This window comes from Lipophrys pholis (assembly GCF_963383615.2).
Source record: "Lipophrys pholis genome assembly, chromosome: 19".
NCBI classification, from domain to species: Eukaryota; Metazoa; Chordata; class Actinopteri; order Blenniiformes; family Blenniidae; genus Lipophrys; species Lipophrys pholis.
In genome coordinates, this window is record NC_137647.1 from 25,849,101 (window position 1) to 25,869,700 (window position 20,600).

General features: G+C 43.7%; 1 protein-coding gene across 1 annotated transcript in view; it reads left to right on the forward strand.

Annotated features, from left to right (window-relative positions):
- Nucleotides 1–20,600, forward strand: part of cog1 (component of oligomeric golgi complex 1) — a 40,169-nt gene that overhangs the window by 1,177 nt on the left and 18,392 nt on the right. Inside the window, exons 2-8 of the mRNA XM_080488177.1 lie at nucleotides 924–1,171; nucleotides 1,255–1,436; nucleotides 5,571–5,747; nucleotides 10,422–10,578; nucleotides 13,414–13,624; nucleotides 13,709–14,072; nucleotides 17,951–18,375. Of these exons, the coding sequence (XP_080344303.1) occupies nucleotides 924–1,171; nucleotides 1,255–1,436; nucleotides 5,571–5,747; nucleotides 10,422–10,578; nucleotides 13,414–13,624; nucleotides 13,709–14,072; nucleotides 17,951–18,375 (1,764 nt within the window). The remainder of the gene's footprint in view (nucleotides 1–923; nucleotides 1,172–1,254; nucleotides 1,437–5,570; nucleotides 5,748–10,421; nucleotides 10,579–13,413; nucleotides 13,625–13,708; nucleotides 14,073–17,950; nucleotides 18,376–20,600) is intronic.

A 20,600-nucleotide genomic window follows, 5' to 3' on the forward strand; every position in this document is an offset into this window, starting at 1 on the left:
AAACAAAGCACATTAAGATGTACATCAACACCTGTTTCAATTGTTAGTCAATTAGGTTCAAATCCCATAATCCTACATACATGCCTTACTCCCTATCCATAAAAATATTAATCATAAGTCAGAATCAAGCATAATATACACTGATACTTTAAACAGTCACTGAATTCTGACTTCTGTCACATCGTCTAATAGTAAAGATGGACGTAGTTACAAAACTAAAACAGGTGTTGGTGGAAAAAAATACATTCAAATAAACATTAGATTTTTTAAAAAGAAAGAAACGGGGTGGTGTTTATATCTATTGGTCTCCACCTTCTCTCACATGTCTGGAGTTCCAGTTGTAGTCTTGCTGTAGCTTTCTTCCATAATGAAAACCTTTTCCATTGGATTATGTTCGGGTGGATTCAGCAAGTTGATTGTGAGAGTCACAATTTTCAAAACATTTATTTTAACAACTGTTTAGAACCCCTTGGGGCATGTTTGGCCAAATGACCCATCGGTAGCAGCCACACAGGGCAGCACTCAGGGAGGAGCTGGGGAGGGCCAGGGGTCCTGCTCAGGGACCCACATGAATGTTTTTGGGACTGGGGGGGGGGTCTGCTCTGCCCGGGGCCAATATGGTCACACCCATGATTGCTGCCCTTTCCTTCTGAAGCACCACAGCGCCACCATGGTGAGGGGGTGACCATAGCAATGTGCCGTACTACCACAGAATGTGTTGTTGTATTGAAAAGATTGCATTGGTTTTCTCAGAGCTGTCTCCTTTGCTCCAGTCCACGACATGGTGTCTTCTTAATGAAAGCATCAATCTGTTCCATATTCACCCGGCTTATGAACCTTCAAACATTCAGGAATGTCACCCACTGCATGTGACAGCAGAATGCTGCTACCGTTTGTGTCATGGTCTGTGTGTTTTGTTGCAGACCTCCAGGCAGTGGCAGGAGAAGTTCTACGTCATGGCCTCTCAGATTAAACTTCTTCTGGACATCCCAGAGCGTATCTGGAGCGCCATGGAGGCATCGCAGTATCTCCAAGCCACGCAGCTCTACCTGCTCTGCTGCCACCTGCACAGCCTGCTCCAGCTGGAGGCAGCCACAGGGGGGCACTTCGGCCCTGTCCTCACCCGCTTCCCCATCCTAGTGCGGCAGGTCGCGACCACTGGACACTTTAAGTACAGGACGGTTTCTATCCTGGTTCCTGCTTTGATGGAGTGGTGAGGGGAAGATGAGTGATAAGCCGGTTTTCTGTCTGCAGGTCGGCCATCCTGCTGGACAGCAGGTTTCTGCTGCGAGGCCGAGCTGTGTCAGACCAGGCCATCGCTGAGGCTCTGGTGTCCACCATGCTGCTGGAGGACAGCTCGCCACGACAGGCCCTCGCTGATTTTCTGTTAGCTCGCAAATCCTCCATCCATCAGCTGCTGAACCAGCCGCAGCACGGTATGACGGCACATCAGAAGTCCAACCAGAACGTAATGGACGTCCTATACAAAATCAGATTGATCCTTTAAAATGTTCTCGTTTTAAGAGGAAATGTATGGGGGTATTATTGGAGCAACACCATTGGTCAAAGCGTATGGAGAGGGTGTGTCTGTCTTTCACTCCGTCTGTCCAAAGTCAGAGTTGTCAATGTGTTAAACAATTAGTCCAGATGAACCTGAATCTGCAGAAGTCGTCTTGTAGTTTGTCTGTAATTAGGTATTTAAGTGTGTAAAAGAATCTGCTCATCTGTATTAGAATTTGTACATGTAATAAGATTTGTCAATCTTACAAAGACATTTATAATAGAAAAGTCTGTTTCCAGCTTCAAATCCTGAAAATACAGACGACTCACCAGTTAGGAGTCCAGCAGTTTCTTGTTGGGTTTTTTGACACATGACTTTTGCCATGACAGGATTCAAAGCTGTAAAGCCTGGGTTTTGCTGCCCTGAGCTCAGGCTCACAGGATCCTTCATTCTGGCAGTGCTCCATCACTGATGGGGCTTTTCCACCTGAAAGAACCAGGAGTGGGTTCAGGGCCGGTGCTATTCTATACCAGTTCTTAAATGAGCACCGCCAAACAACCGGTTGTTTTTCCATTGTCAATGGAGCCAAGTGAGATCCACATCATTGCGTCACTCCAAAACGTGATACGTCTCTGATTTCACCAAGGCAGTGCTGGCAGCGGGCATACAGGTACAAGGAAACAGACTGTATACATCGGTTTAGTCTGGGTCACTTCATCTAGTTTGACCTGAACCTCGGATTGTTGTTTTTTAATGTCGTCCTTGCTTCAGTATGGAACCACGGAAATGGGAAAAAATAAGGTGTGAATGAGTTTGGCTCTTATTTTCAACATTTTGGCATTATATTGTCAATTTCTGCTCCTTTCACTTTATTTCTGGACGTGTCTGAATCAAAAGCTTCAACATGGAGGAATGGAGGTGTAGAATGATAGAACTGCTCTACAGCCGTTTCCATGGTAACCTAGGTAACCACTCTGATTAAAGTTCTCTTTCACATGAAGCCATTAAAAGGCTCATTTTAGCTCTAAAAACTCCCAAGTTTCATTTCCAGTAGTTTGTAGTTTGTTTAGTAGTTCCTGAGGAACCAGAAGTCTGGCTTCATTAGAAAGAAGTTCTGTGGAGCGTCTCCTAGCGGAGCGCCCCCTGCTGCCTCATGAGGACCTCAGCCTGCCGTCAGAACGCCAAACAAGACCTGGAGGGGAAGTTAGTTACGATGATGTGGTGAAAACAAATGGCGGAAAACGTCTAAATTATATATCCGACGTAGCTGACTTTGTGTGACAGCACAGGAGCACAACAGAGAGCCATGGCTCCGCGATCGTGGATTAAATCCTCTCGTTCCCTTGTATTATTCACTTCAGGGAGTGACTGATCTTGTTCCCACGTGTTCTTTATTTCTCTATAACCGCTCCATGTTCGCTGTAGATTTCAGAATGCTGGTTCAGAATCTCTTCCGCCTCGTAGATAGTGATAACTCTGCCCCCAGCTGATGATGTGTCAGGCCCCGCTCTGGCCCAGCAACCAAGTGGGGTCAGCTTAGCACCTGTTTAGCCCCTGGTAGGCCGGGGCTTTGGCAGTGGAAAGACAAAGAACTGGTGCTGAATCTGGCCCTGGCTCTGAATGGGCACCTGGTTCTTTCAGGTGGAAAAGCCTCTTGGGAAGGTTCCAATGAAAGTCACAGTATGCATACATTCATGGCAACGTACTTCAGCTATGAGGCGACAGCATTCCTATGATTGCAGCAAGGTAATAAAAATAAAAATCCAGTGGGCTGTAATACCAAGGGACAGGTTTACCCAAAGACCTGTTACCACTGCATTGGGGCGAGAATGATTATTTGTGAATGTGGTATCATTTTGAAGAGGACGTGTTACTTATCACTCATGACACACATTGACATACTGTCACTGGTTCTGTGTCAAACAAAGTTTATTTTAAGATATGTGCTGATTGTTTCTGTGGGCTCAGCTTGTCTACACCCTGCTCCACAATGTGGCGTCTGCTCAATAACTCTGAGGCGTTGCACCACCTGCCCTGTACCACCTCCCTGCACCTACTGAGGTACAGGGCAGCAGAGCGGTGTGCCGCCAGAGTGACGGAGCCTGTGAGCCTGAGCTCAGGGCAGCAAAACCCAGGCTTTACAGCTTTGAATCCTGTCATGGCAAAAGTCATGTGTCAAAAAACCCAACAAGAAACTGCTGGACTCCTAACTGGTGAGTCGTCTGTATTTTCAGGATTTGAAGCTGGAAACAGACGTTTCTATTATAAATGTCTTTGTAAGATTGACAAATCTTATTACATGTACAAACACAGATGAGCAGATTGTTTTACACACTTAAATACCTAATTACAGACAAACTACAAGACGACTTCTGCAGATTCAGGTTCATCTGGACTAATTGTTTAACACATTGACAACTCTGACTTTGGACAGACGGAGTGAAAGACAGACACACCCTCTCCATACGCTTTGACCAATGGTGTTGCTCCAATAATACCCCCATAGAAATGGTGATAAAATGTGATCTGCTCCCATCTATGTAGATAAACCGCTGTATTCAATGGTCTCCCCTTGTTAGATATGTAGAGATCTTTTGTGAGACCAGAATCACTCCTTTGTATAAAAAAAAAAGCTAAACAAGGTGAAGTTTTTCATTACTCTATCTGATTTCGTTGATTGAACTTTAAATTAGCCAGTCAATAAATTGATAAGCTCTTTTTCTCAGGATGTCTGCCTGATGGTCTCTCTGAGCTCGTTCCACAGCATTTCAGTGGGATTCAGGTCTGAACCCGGCTATTCTAAAATACCTGGATTTTCTGTGTTTAAAGTTCTTCAGTTGATTATTTCCATCCTATTTAGAGTCCTTGTGCCACACTGACATGATCTTGTCGGACACACTGGAACCCTGAGGCAGCAGAGGCTTCCTCCACTGTCCTCTGTGGAGAAGATGTTGCAGAGAATTTTGTATAAAACCGTCTTAAGTTGCATTTTTAACTAAAAGTAATTTGAGTCCAGCCCAGTTTCAGTGATTTGGACTTCAGGTCAGATGTCACTGAACTTCTTTTTCCAGCAATTCCTTCTATTGGCTGTGTTCAACAGAGACATACCAGGTTACAATCTATTGGCTGGATCAGGTATGTTTGTGTATAATTGTGACCAAGATGCAGATAAAGTCACATTTTAGGACCAATTCAGGCTGAGAAAGACATGGACTGACTTTTTTATTTTATCGTCACTGTATAAGTGATTTTGTTCAGACTCACATTACTTCTATAGAAACACTTCTTACAATGAGCAGTTAACAACCTAAACCATAGTGAAAGTATTTCTAAGAGCTGTGAATTAAAGAGAGAGACGTCTTTCCATCATTCTGTCGACAAACCAACCGTTTTCCCTTGACAACATGTCTGTTCTAGTGTTGTCATTCGATTAAAAGAATCAACTAATTAATTGCACAATTTTCTGTAATTAATTGTGATAATCACATTTTTTCTATATTAGATTGACGCTTGTAATGGATATTTATTTATTGAAAATCAAGTTATTAATGTAGACTCAACACAAGTATATTTAAATCAAACTGAGTGAACACTTTACTACATAGTTTAGCAAAAAGAAAAAGAAATATTTTTCTTAAATTCACTAACAGAGATACTATGACAAAATCCAGACTTGCATGTTGAAGTGCAGGTCCACTACTTTGAGAATACGTTGAATATTTCTAGAAACAAAGTTGTGAACGTATTTCAACAGCAAAGTTGGAATAATATACTGTAATACACACACAGTATTTTGCTGTGCAGAATTACTTCTGTGGTGTGTGTGCTGATGTCTTTGGCTTTCTCCAAAGCGCCGCCGGGCAACTTTTTATAGTGAAACGTTCCGTCTAATATTCCCTCCCCATCGTTTTGCTCTGCAGCCAGGGTGGCTCGGTGCGGCAGGACTAAAACAAACAGGAAGTAAACAAAACTGTGTTAAGTGCATTATTTTATAACAAGTTAGACGTTTTAAATTGATCGCCTAATGAACATGTTAATTTTGACAGCACTACTGTTTTCATGTTTGCAGGAGCAGGGATCAAGGCCCAGGTCTGCAGCTTAGTGGAGCTGCTGGTCACCACTCTGTTTCAGGCCTATGCCGTTTTCTACCTGCCCCCGGAGGGTGGCTCCAGGACCGGGGAAGGGGCTCTAAGCTGCGGCATGCTCTTCTCCATCCTGGAGAACGTCACCTCCACCGTGCCTGCAGGTAAACTGCTGCATTCTGCTGAAATCACTATTGTCATAGGTACCTGTGTGGTCCAGGTATATATAACAGTATCCTATTGTCTGTACTACACACACTTTGTAATACTATTATGTTATTAGGGTACGAGCGAACCTTATTGAAATGCAAGGAAGAATTATTGTTATTATTACTAGTGACCGAGCGCAAAAGTCCTGCTGGCCAGGGCCCTGTTGTATTCCGTCTTTCTTTGGATTGTTTTTCCTTTCACCCCTGAAGCCGCAGCTTTGATGCCAAATTTGACCCATTAAACATTAAACACGCAAAAATGTTGAATCAAATTTGGCTCATCAGGACTGGCCAAAGAATTAAGGAAATGTAAGGATTAACCCCAGAGTGCTAAAATGTCTCTCTAGCGCCACCTAGAAAAACCAAAACGGCGACCACAGCCCGTAGGAATGTCGTAGCGAGATCAAACCAAAACTCAATTGTTCGTCTCATTGAGACCTAAAAATCACATGCTGGTACCCCAGACCTAAATCAGACAGGAAGTCCACAGTTTGCCTTTCAAAGTACGATTTTCTACCAAAAAACAGCCCTCAACCTCTGAAGGAGAATACATTTGACCCCCTAAACATGCTAAAGGACTCATCAGATTTGACATGCTCATTAACACTGGATTACATCATAAGAAAATGTACAAATGAACACCCAGAGAGCCAAAATGTGCTCTCTAGCGCCACCTACAAACACTACATGCCCACCAAAAACACTTAAACGGCGACCACGGCCTGTAGGAATGTCGTAGTGAGATCAAACCAAAACTGAATTGTTGGTCTCATGGAGCCCTACAAACCACATGCTGGGACCCCTGACCTAAATCAGACAGGAAGTCCACAGTTTGCCTTTCAAAATAAGATTTGCAAACGCGAGCTACTCTGTGCGTGAATATCTATCGACTTCAGAAACCTATTAAATGACAGAGGAGACTCTCCTCCTCAATAATCCAGAATATCATTTTCAGTCGTAGAGCGGTTCTGTTTTTATTTGCCGTCAGAGTTTTGAACAGTGAATCCGCCTCCTCGCCCAGTTTAAAGCTCCTCTGAGGGCGAGGGTCGTATCGCCTCCAAAATACTACGACATGATGCTGCTCAATATTTGTTCTGACTTTCCAGCTTTTTTTTAAATTAACCATTAAAGTTCTGAACGCTGGATGGCGTCGTCTCCTCCATTCTGCACGCGCTCCTTCAAGGCTGATTTCTGCCTGACGCACGGCGTGACGTGCAGAATCACCATGAGAGAACGTGTGTGATATACGACACGCGGCTCCCGCGCTCAAACTGCAGGCTACTTTTCTCTCTGTTCAACACGCACGCACGCACGCACGCAGACATGTGTTGGAATACTGCCCTCTTGTGACGAGTTGGAAAACATGCAACTGTGACAAAGGAGAGAGGTGTGTTCATGGAAGAAACTTTAGTGTGTAGCTCTATGAAGTAGTTCTGTGTCTATAGCTCTATGTCTATAGTTCTGTGTGTTGTTTTAGCCACCCTGTCAGAGCTCGCCCGCTCAAAGTGATTCGTACCTCGCAATTGTAGTGCAATAGTGAAAATAATGCCGAGTTCAGCTTTGGAAGCTTCTGCCTTGTTGTCAAGTCCTTGGGCGTGTTAACCTGGACCACTCGAAGCAAGTTACCTGCTACGAGCGGAAGTCATTAGCTCGCTCCAGCTATGCTTCGAGGCTGGACAGCTGTAAAGGCAACACTTGTCTCGGACTCCTTGTTATTTGACTCAGACTTGTCTTAGACTGGCCATTGGACTTGCAACATATTCTAATTGTCTCGACCGAGTCCAAATCTGTTTTTAAACCTGGGTGAAAGCTTGAATCTTTTTTTAATAATATTTTAATTGACACAAATCCACCACCAGACGTCATTTGGACAGTCAATCTTCTAAAAAGACGGCTGAAAAAACAGCGCACAACTTGCTGAAAGCCGTCTAACTTATGTGTACAGTAGAACCTTGGACCAGAGACCCTGTAAGAGTAGATAAATAGTTGACCACAGAGGTTTTTAACCCTTAACGCACCCTGTTTCGGGCTTTTCCACCAACAAGAACTAGGAGCGAGTTCAGGGCCGGTTCTTAAATGAGCACCGCCAAAGAACCGGTTCTTTGTCCACCGTTAACGGAGCTAAGTGAGAGCCACGTCATTGTGTCACTCCAGAACGCAATACGTCACTGATTTCACCAATTTTGCACTGACAGCGCTCGTAGAAGAACGAGGACATGGACTATATTCATCGGGTTGGTCCGAGTCGCTCCATCTAGTCCGACCTGAACCTCAGATGCAGGCCAAAGAGCCAGAAAACATTGAGTCTCCTCGTATCTCTATTGTTGTTTTTTCACGTCCGTCTTGTTGTAGTCCGGAGCCTCGGAGTGGCCATAGAGAAAAATAATAATAATAACTAGAAAATTCCAGAGGAAATTTTGATCTACCTGCCTCCTGCCACTGACCGATAGCCCCTACTAATCCTAGAGTGTGGTCAAAAGTGGGCGGGACCCAGCTAATTAGCAAGTGACCCCTGACCCTAGTCCCCCCTTTAGGCCACCCCCCAAATATCAACTCAATTGAACAAACTTTGTTAGCATGCTATCTAGCATTGTAGGCTAATGCCTCTGATCTACCTGAAAATCACACAGGTTGCTCCCCAGGGGCCCCTGACCTGGAATCTGGTCTTATCTCACATGCTAATCTGCTAAGCTAACTAGCCTAGCAGGACCCGGCTAATTCGCTAGTGAGAAGCATTTATTTCCCAGAAAAAAGGGGCCCCTTGTTAGAAGCACGAGGCCTGTAGTTACGTTTTCATGTATAATATTATGAGAAAGAGGAAGAAATGTGGCCATGGCGACTTGAGAGAGACATTTTTTTTTGAGGGGAAAATCGACAGCTTCCTCCACTCTTAACTAAAATCTCCCCACTCTAGCTTTTCCAGAACACACCCATCCAAAAATGGCTGAAACTTTTATCAAACTTGAAGGCTCACAGATTAACATTGGGCGTAGATGTGAAAAATAAGTTTCCACTTCTGAATAGAAGACAAGAACGGCAACGTTTTAAAATTTAAATCAAGTCTCTTGCTGAAAATATGGCGACATAATCTGGTGTGGAAAAAGTACACATTTTGTTTTCGGTTCCCATCCGCTTTGAATGTAAAACTATCATGGCTTCATCTGGCTGCTTAACCCTTTGTGAAAAAGGACAAAAACACCAACACAGTAAACGTAGGACAACCTTTTTATTTCCTACCTGGTATGGGTGGAACTGAAAAAAGAATCAACTTTTTTTAAACCTGAGTTTTCGCTCATAAATGCCAAAAAATAGTGTAATATCCATGTACCGGTAAATACATGTAAAACAATAGTGCAAACGCAGTTAAATTTAAATTAGAATAACAAATAATCTAGATATGAGGCTTTCCTTGGCACTGAATACGTCACCATACATGGATCAGGAGTCAGAGCAGCAGCGACTGAGAGTCGGCAGAGAGGAAAACACACGGCGCTGCGTATCGGCCAGTTAATAGTTCGTACCCGCCGATACCGATACCAGCTTTTAGTGTGGTATCCCCCCCCCAATACTGGTATCGGTATCGGCACAACACTACTCATTACCAAGGGCGACAGAGCCTCTGCTGTAGAGGCGCCTCGGCTCTGGAACTCCCTACCAGAGGAGCTCAGACAGGCAAACTCACTGTCCTGAATAAAAAATAGAAACTTAAAACTTATTTTTATTGCTTGGCTTTTATAAACTGAAGTTCTTTTGTTGTTGTTGTTTTTCTGATCTCTCTATTTTATTATTGTAAAATTTATTGTGGTTTTTAATGTATAAGCTCTTTGTAACAAAGTTTACAAAAGTTCTATACAAGTAAAGTTATTCTCTTGTTGGAATTTGCTGTGGGCCAAATGAAAACCCCCGACCTCGACCTTAACGTCTTCGTGATGAATCATGAAGAAAATGGTGACTTGGAAAGTTTCTCCATTCCAACATGAAATTGTTTGTGTTTATATCTCAGCTGCACACGATCCAATCAATCCCAAAGTTCAACTACAGAACACCAGGCTACGTCTGAAGACAACCACACTCAGGAATGTTGAAGTAGTATTGGTAAGGGGAAGTTTTAGGAATTTTATTTTTATTTACCATGGCCACAAACTTTGATATCTTGCTTGAGATGAGTAGGGATATGAGGCACATGGGGACACCCAGAAATGTGACTGACACGTGCACTCTAAACACAACAGGAAGTCCGCCATTTGGCATCAACTATGAAATTCTCGTGTTGATCCCCTCAAATCGTTTAAGTCCACGAGATGTAAAATGTGGTCTTTCTGTACAACAGGGTCAAAGGGTGTGGCCATGGTAGTCATCTGAAAACACGACGGTTCACCGTGAAACAGGAAGTGATGTCGCTCTGCTCGACACGCTGCAATGGGCCTAAAACTTTCACATCTATTTCAGTTGCAATATTTTTCAGTGTATTAGAGGATCTTCCTTATAATGAAACAACTTGACCTACAAATAAAACAGGGATGGCACTTTGAGGCTGTGTAAACACTCTTTAAGTTGTGTGCAGTTCTCTGCATTCTGCATTTCAGACTGGGCTGTAAGATGTCCCCCACCAACCCTCTGTGTCCTCAGCTAAAGGCCGGAAGGTGTTGCAGGAGGTGTCGAGTCCGGGCAGCTGGTTTGAGTATCTTCCTCCATCCATCACAGAGTTCCAGCCTGCTCTTCGAACGCTGGCTCAGCCGATCCAGAGGAAGCAGCTTCGAGACACTCTGCAGCAGTGGATCGCCACGTAAGGACACTCGCTCATGCATTGACTCCACTGTCAGGAAGCAGTGCTTCATATAACAGAAAGTACTCAGGATGTCAGGAGGCAACAAAATTAGGCCGGCATGACATATCGCAGTCTCAACTCTCTCCACATTATATCAAACCTCGTGACGACAGGTCAGAAGAAAGTTAATCAAACTAATTCAATGAACTGCTCCACTTCTGAAACATTTCAGTGAAAAATAAAAAGAAACACGGTGCCGTTTCTTCTGCTTAAAACTTGGTCAAACAAGAGGGAGAGTGCTTTTATTTGGAAGTACAAATCCGAAAGCACAAAGACATCAACGTCATGTTAACCAGTGATGCGTTAATTAGTAACGCTTTACTCTGTTATGACCAGTAATCTAATGCGTTACTATTTCTAAACCAATATCAGATTAAAGTTACTTATCCAAATATTTCAAGTCACTGTGTGTTTCTATTGTAGCCTCCCGCAGGACGAGTTTCTCGTCTGCAAAGCTGCTTTCTTATTAAACAGAATCCAGCCGCTCCTCCAGACACAGTGCATGTCTGCAGTCTGCTCGTCACCTGACCCGCCCCCTTCTCCACTCTCAGCCAATCACAGGTTAGGTCACTAATGAAGATAAATCGATTGCTGTGATGATATCGGGGGGAGTCAAACGGAGCGGAGAAAAAAGGTGATTTTAAATGGACTGACAAAGGTTTTAGATACTTGGGGGTTGTTATTACACCTCAAAGTTATAGGATGAAAATTACAGCAAATTAATGAAAGAAATGAAAAGAGACTTGGATAGGTCTCCTATACTGTCTCCACCCTCCCACTTAACACTTAGTGGGAGGGTGGAGACAGTTAGGATGAACATCCTGCCAAGATGACTCTTCCTTTTTCAGTCACTTCCTGTTAACATCCCCAAATCCTCCGTTAGAATATGGGACAGAAATATATCAAGGTATTTATGGCAAAACAAAAAGTGAGAATTAAATATAAACACTAAAGAACAAGGGAGGATTAAATCTGCCAAATCTGAGGAATTATTTCTTGTCAGCATAACTTAGAGCGCTTATATAATGGCTAACTCAGGACAAAGATAGAGTATGGGTGGAAATGGAGCGAAGCTCCTGCCCAAGGATGGAGTGAGGAGCGCTGGCCCTCATGACAGGAGCAGAAGGACAAAAGCTCATGATTCAGATTGGAGGGATTAAAGAAACAATCAAAATATAGTCCGTCGTCCAAAAAGAATTGCACATATCAAATTCAGTGAGCAAAGCGACTAAGATTGCTAAAAGTCCAGATTTTGTAGCAGGGAGGATAGACCAGGGATTTCAACAACTCAAACGGGAATTCAACCCACCACACAGTGACTTTTACAAATATTTGCTATTGAGCCATTTTCTCCAGAAGCATAGAGAGTGGGAAACGATGTGTGAAGGACCAACCAAAGTAGCAGAACTATTCATGTGGTGTACAGAGGATACACGCAGACAGATCTATAAAGCTCTACAAAAAGAATGATCTGGAAACAATAATGATATCAAAGACAAATGGGAACTTGAAGCGAACATTCTAATAACGGACGAGGATTGGGAGGACGCTTTCGCTTCAGGACACAAACTAACAAATAGTCCATCATGGAGGGAATTCCATTGGAAGGTAAAATGGACTTTTTTCTTACTCCAGCTACCACTAATACTAATCTAATCTATGCTGGAGGAACTGTGGCGTGGTTGGGGACTTTCCTCATAGATTCTGGGATTGCCTCAAGGTAGTGGAGTTCTGGAGAAATAGAGAAACTGGTAGGTGTGGAACCTCCTCTTCCTTCCAGCTCTTTGTGTGTTAAATCCAACCAGAAACTCTGTTTGATAACGATTTCAGCTTCCTGCTGAGAGTGAGGCTCTTGGTAGGAAAACAGACTCTCTCTCAGCCCCCCCCCCCCCCCCCCCCCCCCCCCCACAGTGGAGACACACAATCTTAAAGTTGTGCATCAAGGAAAAGATCACAGCTCGGCTAAAAGTGAAGTTTGGAAAATTTGAGAAAATTCTGAACCTATTTGATCAAACTGAATGGGCCCTAGACTCCTCCTCTATTTAGATGTTTGTTGATTCTTTTTAGGTGTGATTTTATTTTATTTTATTTTATTTAATTATTATAATTTTTATCCCCCCCCCCCTTTTTTTTTCAATTAGTAGTATTTGATTACTCTGTATCTGTCCTTGGCTTCACATTTCACCGTTCTGTTCTGACTGAAAAAGGTTCTGAATAAATAAAAAGGAAAAAAAAACCTGAGTCAGAAATAAATGGAAGAAAGAAAGAAGGTCAAAGGTTAAATGTGACTCAGCAGGAGGCCAGGCAGTGACCAGAGCTGCTTCTTTCTATGTTGAGATCAGTGGGGCGTGTTGTCGGCAGCTGCTGAACGTAACTAAAACGTTACTTGTAATCTAAATTAGTTACTTTTAAAAACAGTTAATCAGTAAAGTAACTAAGTTACTTTTAAAAGCAGTAACTCGTAATCTGTAATTGGATTACTTTTTCAAGGTAACTGGCAGCACTGATGTTATCATAATGGTGTATTTTTATTGATTGAAGCGGTGAATCAGACGAATGTTTGTGTTCTGCTTTGTTCACGTTGTTCTACAGTTTGTAATCGTACGGTTTTACCTTTGTGGTTAAAGTGTTTATTACATTGTAATTATTACTATTAACCTCTCATTTTAACCTTTTATCTGAGTGGGATTAACTCGATGAATAAAGACTAAAATAAAGAATAAGAACTAACGACTAAAACAATAATGACAATACTTCCTGACTGACCGGTAGTTCTTCTGTTTGCTCGCTCAGTTGTAAGGAGGATATCTGCCGGGGCGTCGGCAGCCTCCTGGTCTATGTGAAAAGCCTGAAGGGCCTGGCAGCCATCAGAGATGCTGTGTGGGACCTTCTGTCCACTGACTCCATCAGTCAGCACTGGAGCACTGTGTGTCAGCATCTGCTAGAGCGCCCCCTGGCTGTCTGGGATGACTTCCTGCAGCAGCTCTTCCTCCAGCGTTTGCAGGTTCGTGCTCCCTGAGACCTTGAAAGCAGTTTCCAGGTGGTTTTCTCGCATATATTTAAAACATTCCTCCTCCAATGTGTCCAGACCATCACCAAAGAGGAGACGGAAGCCGTCTCTGCCAGCTCTGTTCAGCTGCTGTTCTCAGCATTAAGAGATCTGGAGGGACAGACGAGCTCCCCCTCTGCAGGTACCGGCTCCGGCCACCTGGTGCAGTACGAGGTGAACGTGGCCTCCTTCGTGTGGTCGGAGTCTCCAGGGGACCTGCTCAGTGACGCAGCCTGGGTCAGCGTGGGCCAGAGGCAGCAGCAGCAGCAGCAGCAGAGGAGTGGTCTGGCCATGAAGACCCAGGCTCTGACACCCTGTGTCCAGAACTTCTGTTCTTCCATGGATGCAAAGCTGAAGGCCAGTCTGGATGATCTGCAGCACTACCTCCCCTCACAGGACACAGGTAGGTCCCCTCTAGGGCACCCGTAGGTCCCCTCTAGGGCACCCGTAGGTCCCCGGGAAGAGCCGACCATAGACATAATATACGTAGATGCCCTATTACGTGCTGGAGAGTAATCCAGCATCGCCGCCATATTGGTTGGGGCAGCTCATGCTAAACTGGCACAAGAAGCAACCAGAGTCAAAACAGAGCGAGTAATTCTGTCTGTATTTTGTGTACAAAAACCTAAAGGACAGCTGAAGAGAGCCCGCAAGGAGACCTTTCTCAGCATTTCTGTCAGTAACGAGTAATCCAGCGCATTACTATTTCCAAGTCCGTAATCAGATTAAAGTTACTCATCCAAATCACTGTGAGTTATTATGTTAGTGTCCCACAGGACAAGTTTCTCATCTATAAAGCCACGGTGTCACGGAACTGAACAGACGTAGATTAACTGGGCTGCTCCTCCATTCCTTTTCCTCCAACCGGGCGCACGCACGCACAAAGGTAGTGTCCTTAGCTCGCACACCTGACCCGCCCCCCTTCTCAACTCCTGACCCCCCCCCCCCAACTCCTGACCCCCCCCCCCCCCCCCCAACTCCTGAACCCCCCCCCCTCAATCAACACCTGACCCGCCCCCCTTCTCACTCCTGACCCCCCCCCCCCCCCCCCCCCCCCCTCAACACCTGACCCACCCCCCTTCTCCCACCTGACCCACCCCCCTTCTCCCACCTGACCCGCCCCCCTTCTCCCACCTGACCCGCCCCCCTTCTCCCACCTGACCCACCCCCCTTCTCCCACCTGACCCGCCCCCCTTCTCCCACCTGACCCGCCCCCCTTCTCCCCCTTCGCCAATCACAGGCCAATTCGCTCTCACATAAAAGAATGGGAACCAACAGTACAACATCATTGAATCACTGCAACAATAAGACAACGGCAGAGATGTTACACTTTTATGTAATATACTTTATTAAAAAGATATATTGGCACCACCACCACCACCACCACCACCCAAACAAAAATAGCTGGACTGTGGTACAAAACCAGTAAATTGTGTAGAGTTGGAAGAGTTTTGACATAACTGGGTTTTTTTTCCCTCATTTTCATTTTATTTGTAAAAACAAGACATCACAACTTTCATTGATTCGCTCTTCTTTTTTTTCAAGTCACTCATTTATGAACACAGAAGAACAAGCAAACAACAGGAGCTTAACATTTGTGATTCTAGCTACATTACAGAATACAGATAAAGGGACTCGACGACATGTAATTACAGATGGTATCAATTAAAGTCTGACCGTTCGGGTTTCACATACTCGGTCCATTTCGTCCAAATCCAATAAAACTTTTCCTTTTTCACCCTGAGTGAGAAAGACAATTCTCCATAATGTACACCTCGTATGTTCCTCAATGCTGGGTGGTTCTACTTTCAACCATTTCCTCCTGATTATATCGCCCAAATAAATGGTTTCACACTGAAGAGCAATGTTTGCACCAGATACATTATTAATATGGTGATGGACCTGTGTACCCGATACTTTCTGATGACCTGCAGAATACATGAACGTGGTTCGCTTCATTATTCCCACAGTCTCCAACAACCATCACTGTAACCTTGATTACAACGTTTGTTCTGAGTTGGTGTCAAGAAATGATATAATATAATAACTATAAATATAATATATAACTCTATTTTTCCAACAGGACTCTCAACATGAGTTAGACCCGGTTAAGGTCCATTGTAATTGACATCTTCCCCCAACTCATCGGAAATCACCACATTTACCTCTTTTTCAGATTTTCTCTTTATATAATCTGTGTTGTCTTGTTTAGACTGATGGATGCTGTTATACAGACTACATATTATTTTGTTGCACCTCCCATTCTTCAGTAAAGATAAAAAATACCTGCAGAAATCCTGACTCCCATTTTCCCAAAGCTTCTTTTAGGTTTTGGTTGAAATAATGTCTGACCTGCAGGTATTTATAGAGATCTTAGGTGCCCAAGCCATGTTTAGTTTTTAAGCTTTTAAAACTCTGGAATGTCCCCTCGTGTACAAATTAATAATAATAGTCTGAATAGTTTGAATCTATTGTCGTGAATATTTGGTGTAAAATATGACTCATAGGCACACCACCTCAGTATCTGTAGTCCATCTCCAGTCCAGAAATTCTAACGATTTGCTGCCAGGATGTCAGGAGGAACTCTAACATGAAGTCGTGTGAAACCCTCAATTCACCCTGTCATTGCCTGTTTGTAGGGCGGTGAACAAAGACAATAGAGGCTTAATCTGCTCATTGAGCCGCAGCAGAGGGACGGAAGAGCCACGGGTTGCCAACCCCTGGACGAGGCCATTAAAGAAAAATCTTAATCCCTCGCTTTTATACCCGTAGAGCTCCCCTCTCAAAATTCTGATAAAATCTTTTACCATATTATGTTGCGTTCTGAGGAAGTTTGGATGAGGATGCTCCAAATGCTTGGATTATCTCATTGTAAGCAGTCATGTTCGTCTTTGTGGCAAATTCCTGCAATGTGTGTTGGTGAAACGCCAGTCTACTGGAAGAGTTGGCTCAACCATGGGATGTGTACTCTGGATAACTTCTAGTTTGGTGAAGTGTTTATGTCTTACAATGATGTGAGTGAGTCGCCATCACAGAGCCTCAATATTCTACAGAAGCATGAACTTGGCACTCAGTACTACTCCAAACAGTTTGAAGGTTTAATGAGAAAAGGACTTTAGGGTTGTTTTTGAGACGGAGTACTGAAAGAAAATCATTTCAAAATGGGGAAAATTTCTCAGGGAATTTAAAGGTAAATTTACACAATATAAGATTGTACACAGATATTAGCCTCCTGTCAAACTGAACAGATTAGGCTTTATGAATTACCCACTGTGTTGGAAATGTCAAAATGACAACGGTACTCTGATACACTGTCGGTGGGAATGTTCGATTATTAAAAGCTTCTGGATGGTTCTACTAAGTGATTGTTAGAAAGAACTGTGCCACTGTCCTGAACATTCTCTGTTATCATGCTTGGGGTCTCAGTGGCTGCTAGGATTATTCTTAAACACCCCAAAACCGCCCAGTAGAAAGAATGGGTAAATACTGGGAAAGACTGCGTCATATAAATGTATACTTTCTAAGTGAACTAATAGGGATGGTACCACCGCACCAGAATGGAAACTGTTTGTCTTGCATTACTATTACTGCCCGTCAGCAGGATGAGAGTTGATTTCTTTCCCTTTGGTATTTTATTTAGTTTATAGAACTTATTTACGACTGTAAGAACTTCCACACCTTGTAATATTATTGATACTTTTCATTTATGTATAAAAGCCCAGCTTTTTGTATAAATGAAAAATTTAAAACGAGAAGAATAGAATTGAATACAATAGAAGAAGTAAAAACATCAATAAAAACTTTTCCATGAAGTTAAAACTTTTTATTAAAATATCAGTCTGGTATTAAAATGATAATTTTAATCAGACAGATTTTATTTGTTTCGTACTGAACATTTAGGAAAACATCTCAAAGTTTTTATTGGGACAATAAAATAGACAAGAGTTGTTCAAAACCAAAGAATATGGAAGGCTGGACATTACTACTTTAATGACTAAGAGATAAGTAATAATAAAAGCTTCCAGGTGGATCAGGGGCTGAATTAGACTGTCTTGCAGTAGTTTTAAATTTGGTAAATTGCACACAGTTGTTCTGAAGGGGTCCTAAAAGAAAATCAACCTTTACTCATTGACTTCTCCGTGTTGGATCCATTGAAGCAGCCGCTCACCCTAACCTTTGACCTCTGGCTATGCTGCTCGCAGGTGCAGCTTTAAATTTGCTGTGAATGTTTTGTCTCCAGTGAACACTGAGGACTGTTGAGTGATACTGTGTCCTCTGCAGGGTCATCCACAGCCCCCTCCTCCTCCACCTCCTTTAACCGCTTCATGGATACCCCTGCGGTGGAGGAGGCTTTACGAGCCGGCTGTGTGGACTGCGTTCGCCACATCCTGAGCTGTGTGCGCTCGAAGCTGGCTGCAGTGGCACTGGACCCTGGCTCCGCCCCCCTTGGCTCCGTCCTGTTCATGGCCAGGTTATGTCAGTCCATCAGCGAGCTCTGCCCCAACCTGAAGCTCTGCATCCTGGGTAAACAGAACGGGGTGGAGGCCGTGGCCAAAGGGACCCCCAGACCGGCCAAGAAGCTGGGCAGGGCCCATGGGGTGGCCGCAGAGGTAAGCCCCGCCCAGGCCATGTGGGCGGAGCTAAAGGAGGATTTGCTCACCTGCAGCATGGAAGCCTACCGCATCTGGAGCTCAGCCCGCTCGAAGGTAGGTTGGTGTGTGTGTGTGTGTGTGTGTGTGTGTGTGTGTGTGTGTGTGTGTGTGTGTGTGTGTGTGTGTGTGTGTGTGTGTGTGTGTGTGTGTGTGTGTGTGTGTGTGTGTGTGTGTGTGTGTGTGTGTGTGTGTGTGTGTGTGTGTGTGTGTGTGTGTGTGTGTGTGTGTGTGTGTGTGTGTGTGTGTGTGTGTGTGTGTTGATTCGGATCAGTTTTTATTTGAGCTGCACATTGTTAATGTATCAACATAAATATCACAAGAAACTGACTGACCTGCAATAAATTATATTTTCAAGCAATGAGAATTTGTTGTGCAAATTTAAAATGACATATTTTTTAATATGGAAGAACATGACCATTAATCGTTGTTAAATAACTGCAAATAGCTTTTAATCAATTAACATTGTTTATTTCATACATGGTGATCTAACCGTGAATCTTAGCTGGTCAGCGATTGGACGCATGTCCTCCAGGTGTTGCTGTGACTAACAGTGTATTTGGCCTGTGGATGTGATGAGATCTGACTGTGATCATACATGTAAAGTTTCAGGCTGACTGGATCAGGCTCGTTATGCAGCACTTCCTGTCTGTGCACCAGGTGGCCCTTTCACTGGGACTGCACGATTGTTTGTGGAATTTTGCCCCCCAGGTGGCGCTGCGACTGAAGTTTCAGGCATATTGCAGCATGCAGAGCAGTGACGCATCACTTCCTGTTTCGTGCCGAACCAACAGATTCCCGGCAGGCTGCTATGGCCCCACCCCTTGACGTTTTCATCAGAAAGGCTTGTTGTATTTACAGGAAAGATTTGAGGTCTCTTGGACTTACAGTGTAGGAGGAGTTCAACACAAGAATTTTACAGTTATCGTCAAATGGTGGACTTTCTGTTGGGTTTAGAGCAGGGGTGTCCAAGCTCGGTCCCTGAGGGCCACCGTCCGGCTTGTTTTAGGTTTCTCCATTTCCAGCACAACTGATAGCGATGAGGGGCTCGCTATCTGACTTTTTCACAAGCTTGATGATGACATCAATATTAGATTCAGGTATGCTGAAGCAGGGAGGAACTAAAACATGCAGGACGGGGCCATTGAGGACGGGAATTGGACACCTCTGGTTTAGAGTATAGGTGCTGGTGACATTTCTGGGTGTCCCCGTGAGCTTCATATTCCAACCAATTGCAAGGATGATATCTCAAAGGCTCGGGCCATGGTATGTGAAAATGTAATTCCGCAAACTTCCTTTTACCATTAGAAGACCTTATTACAGTTTCAAAATGTATAAGTGCAGATGCCTGGTGTCGAGCATTTGAAGTTTGGGGTTAATTGGATCATGTGCAGCTGAGATAGAAGCACATCAGTTTCCATCCTGAAGTACCGAAAAACCATATTTCTTGGACGTAGGTGGAATGTGTTGAACGTATTGCTCGTAGTAGATATTACAAATGTGAAAACAATGAAAGGGGCGCTATCACATAAAATCACCATTAAATATGACATTTATCACCACTTCTGACACACGTGCAAATTTTCAAAAGCATTTCAGCCAATTTAGGCCGTCAATAATGCAGCAGTGCAGTCAAAGAAGTCATAGGTTTAGGATGCTGTGGGACTGGTCTTACTGGGTTAGTCTGTTCAAAGCCTTTACGTTTTGTCTCATAATGCTGCTTTACATTGACATTTTTAATAAGAGCAAATGAGACTCACAGGTTTAGTGCTGCCAGTGGGAAGAATGAACAGAAATGACTCTATTCTGGATTAAATGCGCGATTTTCACTGTCAACACTTCTTTCTTTGGAGGGTGCCATCTGGGCTCGGTTTTTCCTAAACTTTCTCTGTCTCATCCATTTTTTCTCTCTTTTATTCTGTCTTTTTATCTCACTTTGTCCTTTGTTAATTTTCTCCTTCTGTCAAAGTTTTGCCCCTAAAATACACATATTTGATTGGCTGTGTGGTTTCACGTGTGAAAGCTTAACTCGCATGCAATCGGTCTGTTTCCTCATCTGCGAAGCTATTACCGTAAACACTGTAAAAGCTGCACTGATTCAAATAGAAGAACCCCTTCCGGTTTCCTATTACCGTAAAGACTACAATAGCTGCGCCAGTTAAAAAAAGAAGCGCCCTGTCGCTAAACTTCTGTTTGGATGTTGGTCCGGGTCCGGATGAGACATCGTCTGGGTCCAGACCCGGACCGCAGTCTGCCATTTGGTGATTCCTGACAAAGAATTT